Source organism: Cyprinodon tularosa, unplaced genomic scaffold, assembly GCF_016077235.1.
Source record: "Cyprinodon tularosa strain WSP-4 unplaced genomic scaffold, ASM1607723v1 ctg666, whole genome shotgun sequence".
NCBI classification, from domain to species: Eukaryota; Metazoa; Chordata; class Actinopteri; order Cyprinodontiformes; family Cyprinodontidae; genus Cyprinodon; species Cyprinodon tularosa.
The window spans coordinates 508,853-520,179 of NW_024039414.1; the positions used below are offsets into that span (position 1 = coordinate 508,853).

The 11,327-nt window shown below is 38.3% G+C and overlaps 1 protein-coding gene across 1 annotated transcript; it reads right to left on the reverse strand.

Moving 5' to 3' along the window:
* Positions 1–7,730: 7,730 nt before the first annotated feature.
* Positions 7,731–10,535, reverse strand: LOC119771344 (tripartite motif-containing protein 16-like). Its single transcript, XM_038267212.1, has one exon. The coding sequence runs from the start codon at positions 10,516–10,518 to the stop codon at positions 8,851–8,853; it is 1,668 nt and encodes a 555-aa protein (XP_038123140.1). The 5' UTR covers positions 10,519–10,535; the 3' UTR covers positions 7,731–8,850.
* Positions 10,536–11,327: the final 792 nt, after the last annotated feature.

Here is an 11,327-nt window from a genome sequence, read left to right on the forward strand (position 1 = left end):
TCAGCTTTTTTAGTGTGCACTAACAAGGAATTTGATATAGATTCCACTGTCGACGACATTATTACATTAAATTAGTGGAAATAAAACAAAAAGAACTTTATATACATGGAGGTGTGTGCAAACCCATGTGTCCGGGTGTAAGGGGTTCATCAGAGAGAAAATGTCTCTCTGTTCGTTGGTTTCTGCAAAAATATCTGTAGTAAGCAGTTTGTGTGTTGAACCCTAAACATCACCCTCTCATTCTCTCATGCCAAGGTTTGCAGTTAACTCTGAAGCCAAGAGGCGACATTTCCCCCCAAGAAATATACAGTTTTAATGGAATTAAAGGGGAGCAACAAATGATAAACTGCATGTTTAATTAGAATTTTTAAAAACAAGATTGCATTTAAAGAAATATGTTAAAGAAAATCCTGATTGGTAAATAAAACCAAACCTACTCACAGCTTATTTACCCCAAAACATGCAGCAGAATATCTATATTAGAGCGATAGGGTGAGCAGGCTTTAAAAAGGAATGTGCTGCAAATGATTTATAAATCATTAGCCTAGAGCTGCTGTAAACTAATCTAATTTTTAAGGCATTTTTAGTGTCAATGTTTTTGCAAACCTTCGGTCACATAATTGTCAAATTAGAGTTTTACTAGATTCAGACTCTTTGAAGGGTATGGGAGTTAAAACTTCTTCCAGATCAGAGGATCAGACAACACAAAGTGTTAAAGAACATTTTAAAACACTATATTTAGGAAAATGAATTATCTTAAAGAATTCATTCACATCCTGTGTTTTAAATAATCTTTTAGTAGTATATGATAATCTTGCCTCCGTGTGACTTCCCCATATTCTCTAATATTTAGATCTAAAATAATTTTAATGGTTTAAAGCACAAAAATTGCTCAATTTCTATTTGTTCACAAGGAAAATAATGTCTCCAACTCTGGTTAATTACAGATAGGTAATTCAGAATTGAACAAAGGATAATCTAGTTCACTTCAAGTTTCATGTGAAACTCCTTTTTACAGTATGCATGCCTAAATACGATTAGCGAGTACCTCTATTTTCACATTACTGACAAAACCTTATCAGATTGTCTTGCACTCAGTATTAGATAATTTTTTCCTACCATTTCCCTAAGATGCCGCCAGATAAAAACCTCTAATTGACTTTGTTTACATGGCAGTGTCAGGACTCCTGTTTTGTGTCTGTGTTTCTGTGTTTGTCTCCCTTCCTCCACCAGGAGGCGCCTGGTTCTGGTCCGCCTCCTCACACACCTGCAGATGGTTTCCTCGTTAAACGGAGTGTTCTTAAGCTGCTGACTGCCACTACTCTAGCCAAGCTGTGTTTTTGGTCAACCTGAGTTTAACTTTGTTTTTTCTTTGCCTCTTGGCAGGAAGTTGTCCTGCTAACTGGATCTCTTGGACCTTCTCTCCCTGGAAGGATCAACTGAGCTTCAAACTGAGCTGGGGTTTAAACAGGAGGTTTGGATCCACTTTCCCCAAGAGATCGTTTGAGCTTTCCAATGAGAAAGGGATGATTCTCCACTACGACCCGTTCAAGTACCGCAGGAAATCTGAGTGGCAGTCAGTTTCTCCGTTCACCAACTATCAACCGCGTTCTGGGTAAACCCTGTTCCACCCTCCACCGAATCAGACAAACACTGGAACCACAGCACACAGACTGGAGTCAAGGATTCAACAACTTCACTGGAAACGTGAGTCGGCAACCAAAGCCTCTTCAAGTGTCACGAGTCAAATTCCCCACTGAGCCCGAACTAACTGCTGTGTCTTCCCCTCACTTTGCAGTTCCGGTTGAGCAGTGTTCAGAGCAACACTTCTCCCCCTGTTTATTTCTTCAATAAAACCTGTTAAACCTTTTCCCTGGTCTCTCTCTGTTCGGTTTGGTGCATTTTTGGGTCAGAACTTAGTAACATCATGACAGGCAGGACACATCAAGAAAAACTTTATTTCTCATTTCAAAATAAGATAAATAAGGGTTGTTCTCCCCCCAAACACCAGATGTCATTTAGGCGTTGGCTTTGGTCAGTCCGCCTTAGTCTTGATTTAGTCCAGAAATATTGGCCTGTGTTTGGTCGGTCTGATTTTGTCCCACTTAAGTCCATTTATAGAAAATTACAACCAAATGTAGACGTTGTTTGGACCTAAATCATGTCGTCTTTTCACATTTTTTTCCAGCGTTTTATTGTCATTACACTGTCAAAAGTACAGACCAATAAAATTAACTCTCTGCATTTAACCCATCCCCTTGAGGAGCAGTGTGGGCTGCCATTGTGCGGTGCCCAGGGAGCAGTGTAGGGTTAAGGGTCTTGCTCAGGGACCCAGAGTGGCAGTCCGTGGGAGTGGGTTTTGAACTCAGAACCTCAGGATTCCAACCTCTAGGCCTCTGGTCCCCAAAGCAGGCATTAGTGAAGGGTCTTGTCTAAGGAGCCACACTGGCACCTCACCTGTTTGCAGGACGGGTGACTTACCACTTATACTAGCCAGCTGCTTTTGACTTGTTTTTTTAACCAGTTTTTAAGGCTCTATATATTTTTAAGCCTTTCAAATTTAACTATAGGCATATATGTGATGGAATATCGCCTTTGGCACTAAGGATCATTGATATGAAATATGTTTTTTTTCTTTCAACCCTGAATAAAAATGCAGCCCCCTCCGTGCTGGTCCTGCCTATTTGATTACATTGCCGTGTCATAGTAATTCTGGGGCTTAGGCTGTTTCTTGGAAAAGCTGAATGAAGTGCCAGATCCTATGTGGTCAAAAACTTTTCCGATGGACACTTGTTTTTTCAAGGACAGGATGGCGCTAATGCTTATATAGGACCTTGAAAGCATTCACCCCTTTTTTGTTATTTTTCTCCCCTCTTGTTTCTTGCAGCTGCAGAAGCAGACTTCTAGGAGCTACTGTATGTTTTTCGTATTTCTTGTTTTTTTATCTCTCATTTTCCCTCTCTTCTAGTCACCCCTTAATTCTTATCCCCTCTACCTTTCTGTCTCTATTTCTAATAAAGCTTCATATATAATTACCAAATGGAACCATATGGTAACATCTATAATGGCCTACTTATCAAAGCAAATCTGTTGGGCTATCATCTAGCTCAGAGACATCGATTCCCAGAGCTATATTGGCAAAACAGGACACAGAAATATTAAAATAAATCAATTATTCAGCCCTTATATGTTACCCTAATAAAAATGTACATTTTACTTTACCAGACAGAGTCAAATGCTGGCTGAATTAGGATGCTCGTAAATGTTTATAGTAGCTTCCTATAGTAGAGACATCTACGGTGAGAAATGATAGATCGGATGGTTCTGTTTCTTTCAATTGTTTGACACTCATGCAGTTATCGGTCAACTGTCTGCCATGATAACGTCATTTAGGCAATAAAATTATATTGTTACACTGATATAAGTTTAAAAAAAAGTCACTCTTTCACATAAAAGATGTTAGATTAGGCTTTGTACTCCCCATGTCCTGCTATGATGCACAACACCTGTTTAAAGTAGAGACGTGTACAAATAATATATAAATAAAAACATATTTTAACTTTTATTATTGTTTTTCCTCAAAGTATTTGTGTAAACATCAGGGAAGTGCAGACTTGAGCTGAGAACCACTGAGAGCTCCCTGATAATCATTGTAAAGACTCCTGCTGTTTGTTCCCACAGAGACATGACGGTGGCAGCAGTAGAGGAGTTCAGCTTGTTTATAAAGAAAACAACACGGGAGACACTGTGGCACCTGAACGAGACACAAAAAACACCAACTACACCAGCAGATGTGCAGGGAGACCAAACTGCTGGGTTTTAGATGTCCTTTTTCTGCACTGCATAGATAAAGATTAGATTGCCACCACCTGCTGGCTGATTTCAGGGTAAAATCACACTAATGCAAACTCAAAAGTATGAATCCAGACAGTAGGCAAGGCAAGGCAAGGCAAGGCAAGTTTATTTGTATAACACAATTCAGTACAAAGACAATGAAAATGATTAAAATACAGGAAAATAAAACAGAATCAAAGCAAGCAGGAAAAAATAAAAAAATAAAATAAAAAATGCAGAAACAAAAAAGAATATTAAAAACAGTTGGACTAAAGAAAATATGTTTTAGTTGAACTGTTTAACTAGAACAGTCAAAGGCAATCCTAAACAAATGTGTTTTTAGTCTTGATTTAAAGGAACTCAGGCTTTCTGCACTTTTACAGTTTTCTGGAAGTTTGTTCCAGATAAGTGGAGCATAGGAACTAAATGCTGCTTCTCCATGTTTAGTTCTGGTTCTAGGTATGCAGAGCAGGCTGGAGCCAGAAGACCTGAGTGGTCTGGAGGGTTGATACACTGATAGCAAGTCTGTGATGTATTTAGGTGCTAAGCCATTCAGAGATTTATAGACTAACAGAAGTATTTTAAAGTCTATTCTCTGAGATACAGGGAGCCAGTGTAAGGACTTTAGAACTGGGGTAATGTGCTCTACTTTCTTAGTCTTAGTGAGGACATGGGCAGCAGCGTTCTGGATCAGCTGCAGCTGTCTGATCCACTTATTAGGCAGACCTGTGAAAACACCATTGCAGTAATCAATTCGACTAAAAATAAACGCATGGATTAGCTTTTCTAGGTCATGCTGAGACATTAGTCCTTTAATCCTGGAAATGTTCCTCAGGTGATAGAAAGCCGACCTTGTAATTGTCTTTAAATGCTTTTGGAGGTTCAAGTCTGAATCCAGCACTACACCTAGATTTTAGGCCTGATCAGTGGTTACTAGCTGAAGCGACTAAAGCTGTGTGCTAACTTTAGATCTCTCCTTTATGGGTCCAAAGATTATTACTTCAGTTTTGTTTTTATTCAGTTGAAGAAAATTATGGCACATCCAGTATTCCCATATTAGTTGGACAAACCTAAAAAAAAAAAGCTCCTATGTATGGTTCCATGCTTCTCAATGTTGGGACAGATCTCCATCTAGTGGTACAGAGAAGAATGTTATTCAGATCCAGGTTAAATACATTCAGAAGACCACAAGCTTTGCATCTGTAATTAATGGTGTGTTTAATATTTTCACACTGAGCTTAAAAGTATGAGGACATTTGATATTTATTTTTCTTAAATGTGACAACTGCAGATTGTACAGTACAGTAATTAAACTTTTTTCAGATTACTGTATATCACTTTATATTAGCTGACAGCACTACTAATTCAACCCACAGCTGATGATTTAAGAGTTGTTTTTTTATCTAAATGATGCTGGTTGAAGGGACTCACATCATGTCAGCTCCTGGTCCTCCATTGTGTCCATGGCCACATCTGAAGTCCAAAGTCATGCTTTGACTAGGCTTAAAACTTAGCATTTTCTGGAGATGATGGGATCAATTATGGCAAGCTTTCTTTAATTGGTTGAGTTTTGTTTCTTCTTCTCTGTAAGGAGACTTTTGGTTTTATAAAACAGAAGCCAAATAAATATATATTGTTATTATAACCTTGTGGGAGTCAAAAAACGATTTTCAGCCTTTTAAGATGACCTTGAAGAGAATATCCTGTTTCTAGACAACACAAAAAGGTACGACGACATGCAGCTCTCTCCCAACAAACCAGCTACTAAGCCGATAACATAAATAGTAACTTACAATGCTGTGAATGAGATTAAACGCTAATGCAACCACTATTGAGCATTTTTCCTTTGGATAAACTTTAAATGCACAAGTGCATTCTCACAAACAGCTACAGATGCTTGGCTCCAGGTACTCAGAGATTCACTTCCACACAGAAAGCCCACATTCTTATCTTCCGGTAAAACAGAATACTTTTCAAATTAAATAATACTACATATACTTCAGCGATAGTATCTAGGTGTTACTTTATTTTATATCTCATACCATGTCTGTTGGTTGTGCTGTTCTTTTTACATCTCTTTGCAGGTGATGAAGCAGACTTAAAATGTTTTATCGTTATATCCCTTTTATCTCCTCTTTCTTTCATCTTTTCTCCTTTATTTCTGTTTTTCCTTTCCTGTTGTACTTACATTGCAGTGTCCATATTATACGTAAAACTCCCTGCATAATTATAATAAAGCTATTTATATGCATAAATCAAGCGGAACACTGTGGCGATAGCCGTACTGCTCCACTTGTGAAAGTAAAATCTGTAGGGCTCTTTTTGACATCAAAACAATTATTTTTATCGCCACATTGCCAGACAGGACACTGTTAAAAAATAAAATAAAATGCTTCTGCAACAAGAAAACAGAAATTTGGCTGTGCCTCGCTTTCTGAGAATTCAAAGAGTAAAATTAAACCTTGAAGATGTTAGGAATCCAGTTTGTTTCCTTGTATTTATACCCTCTTTGTTGTTATTTGTATGCTGATAACAGTGCGGCTCATTTTTTATATTTTAAGTATTTCAAATTGTCTGACCTCAAGAACCGTCCATCGGAAATCAAAGGCTGTACAACACTTACAAACAAAACAGAGATTTTGTACTATTTCACTTGATGGGGGGAAAAAAACTCATCAGGTATCATCTTGTTTCTAAAGCTCCTACTGTAAAAAATGATCTGAAACCTGGGTGTCATCTTTGACAGTTTGCCTTCTGACAACGATAGCAAGATGTTAGTTTGCACCAATTTTTATCACTTAAGTAACGTCTTTGTGTGACAGACTGAACTTGAGATGGTTGATCATCTTTTTTTATTTCCTGGTAAGATAATTGTAATAGTCTTTTCACTTCCTGAAAGAAAAAAAATCTTGGCTCACATTCAGTTTGTGCAGAATGATGCATTGATATTTGACTGACTGTAAATCATAGTTAAGTTACATCTTGGACTGTTGCCAGTCCATCACAGGGCAGCAGTTAGAAACAAAGGACAAAAAAAAATGCTGGCAAAGAGATTTATTCTCAGTAGCTTCTTGTTTCTCTAAGCAGCTGGAGTTATGGTTACACTATAAACCTGAACAGTGACTGTGTTAAAGGTTAAACAGACCTGCTGGTATCATTCTCCGCTTAAATGGTCATAAACTCTAGTCCTTGATGGCTGGTGTCTTTTTAGATGCTTCTCTTCTGCAACACACTTTACTCCAAAATGCATAAGCAGAAAAACTGAAAAGCAATTACAGCTAGCTAAAATCTATTGAACAGAGCTATAAATAGGAAACCATGACAACCATTTGTTTACTCCACTGTAAGGGAACCCATGCAATGAGTTGGATTTGCTTTATTTTGTTCTTTACTAAAAGAGAAAAGTCAAAATTTTATATCGCAGATTTTATTTTTCAAAACATTTAATTTAGAAACTACACAAAAACAATTCAGATTTGTCTGTGTATGTCTAAAAAACGATTCTTTGCTTCAGTTTAATGCTTAAACAGGTCAAAGCAGGACTTAAAGAACACATTACATTTAATTCTAACAGGTTTTTAGAATTACATACATGATCAAATGCTGCATAGATTATAAAGTTATCTCAATTCTATTCTTTTTTTTTCTTCTTCCAAAGATTCATCATTAACATTGAAGGTAAATGTATCATTTAGGAATTATTTAAAAAATCAGATTAATATCAACTTCTTTAAAAAAAATCAGATTGTTCTATTCAGAATCTTAGCTTTTAAATAAGCTGCAGTAAATTCACAATCAAACACTTCAAACAGCATCACCAATCTCACTATATACAGAGTTAAAAATCAATGTTTACATTTATTTTCATATAAACTATCATTTACAGATTGTCTTTACACTTACACAGAATTTACAAACCCTTCTTATCATTTAAATGTTAGCATCAAGTGAAAGTTTACTAAAAGTTATAGGAAACATTAAATCACATCTAAAGCTGACCAATGTGTATTTATTAAGAAAGAAATGCTGCATTAGTTAAAAGTGAAGGACTAGACCAGGGTTCCGGTCTTCAAGGGCCGGCATCCTGCAACTTTTAGACGGCTTCAACACACCTGAGTCTAATGTGAGCTGATCTCGTAGAGTTAGTGACATATTTTAATAATTTGATGATTAAATGTAAGGCAAAGAATGCATCAGTTTGAGAAAACTTGTCTAGAACTTCTTCTTTTGGGATTTGGACCCAGATTGCTGATATAAGGAAGTAAAAATCAAAGCCTTTAAATGCATGACATGAAAACTATAGTGCTGCATTTTTGCAAAACAAAAAAAATGATCATATTTTTTCTTATAACTACAGAAAATCAGATTTTTAGATAACCAAACACCAAAAGAAATGTATTGCTATGTTATTGTACACCAGGCTTGTCTTCAGATGTTTTCACATACAGTCTCAGAGTTGCTTTGCACACTAAAGCTGTAATCATTAACAACATAAACAGATTACAGTCAGAATCATAACATAATAAACATTCATCATTACAACTTTCGGTTAGGGAATATGGAATATTCCAGTCAGAAGGAAATAAAATGATTAACTTGATCTTGCGTTTCGTCTCATAAAAGACTCTACAGGTGGTTTAATATTAAGGACAGAGTTACACTTTGGACGTTCAGATAATATCTCATTGTTCAGCTTAACTTGCTATAAAGATGTTTTAGTGGACGTAATGTTTTTTAGAACAGAGTAATTGTGGATGAAAACTCAGAGATAGTTAGAGTTAACTCATCTGTTCTGCACATATCTGAGAAAGCAATACATACTTGATTATTTTAAATGAAAAAAAAAATCTCCTAAGCAATGATAGCCTCATAAACAGAAAGGGGCAGCATCCAAATAAACCCCAAAATGACAAAGAAGCTCCATAAAAACAGCTGATCTATGAGCAGAAAAGAACAACAATGAAGGAAACTACAGAAACTGGAGCTAAAACTAACTGGAACTCAGATCAGTTCTGATTATTTCAGTTTAAGAACTTCAGCAGAGTCATCAACATAGAAAAGCCAAATCCCAGCATACAAAGGGTCAGTGAATGTGGTGAGGACTCTATGGAGGAGAGTCATGGTTTCAGAGACGCTGTAGAAAGACAGAACACCTGCTCTGTGATCCAGATACACTCCTATTCTGGAGGAAACCCGACCTGATACTGGAGTTTCAACTCTGTTGTGATAAAATGTGCAGCTGTCAGCTCTGCAGTCAAATGACCATGATTTCTCATTGAATCCAAACTCACATTCATCTGACCATCCTGATCTGCTGATATTCTTGTATGAAACTGCAACAACAACACCTTTTCCTTTCCACTCCACCTCCCAGTAGCAGCGTCCAGTCAGACTCTCTCTACTCAGGACCTGATTATATTCCATGAATCTGTCTGGATGATTAGGATAAGATTGCTTTTGTTTCATCCTTGTTACTTTTCTGTTACCCTCAGACAATAACAGTTTCTTGTTTGCTGTGTTTGGATCCAGAGTGATTTTTTTGGAATATTTTAGGAATCCAGCTCTGGTCTTTGGTTCTGGTTCTGAAAGTAAGACATTCACTTCATTGACCGCTTGTGAGATGTTTGTCCATGTGTCTCTCAGGATGTTCTTCAGTTTCTCTCTGAGCTCTGACACAGCTGCTGTCACATCCTCAAAGTATCTCAGAGTACGAATATTGATGCTGGATGAGTGTGTAGACTCACTGAGTGCTGACAGTGAGGGGTAGTTCTGGAGAAACTGGGTGTGATCCTCTGTGATTGAGAGCTTCTCCAGCTCAGCATCTTTCCTCTTCAGCTCAGTGATCTCCTGCTCCAGCTTCTTCTGAAGCTCTTTGACTCGACTCACTTCAGTTTCCTGCTGGGATCTGATCTGCTGCTTCACATCAGAGCTTCTTTTCAGGATCTGATTGATCAGATCAGTGAAGATCTTCTCATTGTCCTCCACTGCTTTATCAGCAGAGCCATTGATGGCCTCCACCTCCTGTTGAAGCAGCTTCACATCTTTCTCCTGGTCCTGGATTCTCTGCTGGATTTGTTGTCGTCTCTCCTGGAGCTCCTTCTGCTTCTCAGTCCTTTCTGCTGCAGCTGGGACTGTTTCATGCTCTTTATGTTCCTCCATTGAGCAAAGATAACAGATACACTGCTGATCAGTACGACAGAAGATCTTCATCACCTCATCATGACGAGAGCAGATGTTCTCCTGGAGCTTCTTAGAGGGGTCCACCAGCTGGTGCTTCTTCAATCCAGGGACATCATAGTGAGGTTGGAGGTGATTTTTACAATAAGAAACTAAACAGACCAGACAGGACTTAACAGCTTTCATCTTCCTCCCAGTGCAGGCATCACAGGCCACATCTTCAGGTCCAGCATAGCAGTGATCAGCTGGAGCAGCTTGGAGTCTAGTCTTCTTCAGATCCTCAACTAAAGCGGCTAATGTGACGTTTTTCTCTAAGGTAGGCTTTCGAACGAACGTCTTCCTGCACTGAGGGCAGCTGCAGCTTCTCTGCTTATCTTCTCCTTTCCAAACGTCTTTGATGCAGGTCACGCAGTAGCTGTGTCCACAGGGAATAGTCACGGGATCCCTCAGTAGATCCAAACAGATGGAACAGGAGAGTTTCTCCACCTGAGCACCTCTCTGAGCCATTTTACCTCTTAGTGACAGTAAGATCCTGCCTTTGAGGTTTAAATAGTTTGAACTTCCTCTTTAAGTCAGACTTTGAGCTCTTCCAGTAATACCCTGCCTGCCCCGTGATATCTTAAAGGAGTGGGCAATAACCATCACCCTAAACAAAGTGGAGCTTACGGTGTGTTAAAACAGGGAGAATAAATGATCATATCAGATCAGCCAACCAGACAAGGAACTAAAGTCATAGTTTAATTCACTTCTCTGCCACTTCTCTACTGTTACCTAACCATTACTCCATTCAGACAAGTGTCTTGCCGAGAATCAAGATGTAAATCTAAATGAGAAAACATTTCATTTAAACTACTAGGTGTCATGATCTTATCTTTAGCTCGGACCCACATGCAGTGAAACCAATTCAGAGAGACACAGATGAAAAGTTTAACAGGTTTTATTGAGGAGGTTAAGCACGGTGCAGTGTTGCTCTGAACTCTGCTCAGCTGTAACTGGAAGGTGAAGGAAAGACAGACTATTAGTTCAGGCTCAGTAGGAAATTTCATTCGTTGATTTGAAGAAGAGGATCTGGTTGTTAACTCACGCTTCCAGAGTAGTGAAGGATCTTTGACTCCAATCTGTGTGCTGTTTTCCAAAGTTTGTCTGATTTGGTGGAGGGTGGAACAGGGTTTACCTAGAACTCGGACGGTGTAGGAGAACGGAGATGCTGATTGCCACTCAGATTTCTTACTGAACTTGAACGGGTCGTAGTGAAGATGATTCCCTTGCTCAGAGAGTAATTTCAACATCCTCTCAAGGAGACTGGATCCAAACCT

Bases quoted from the DNA above. Each gene is read 5' to 3' on its own strand.
- LOC119771344 (XM_038267212.1), bottom strand. From the start codon at position 10,518: ATGGCTCAGAGAGGTGCTCAGGTGGAGAAACTCTCCTGTTCCATCTGT.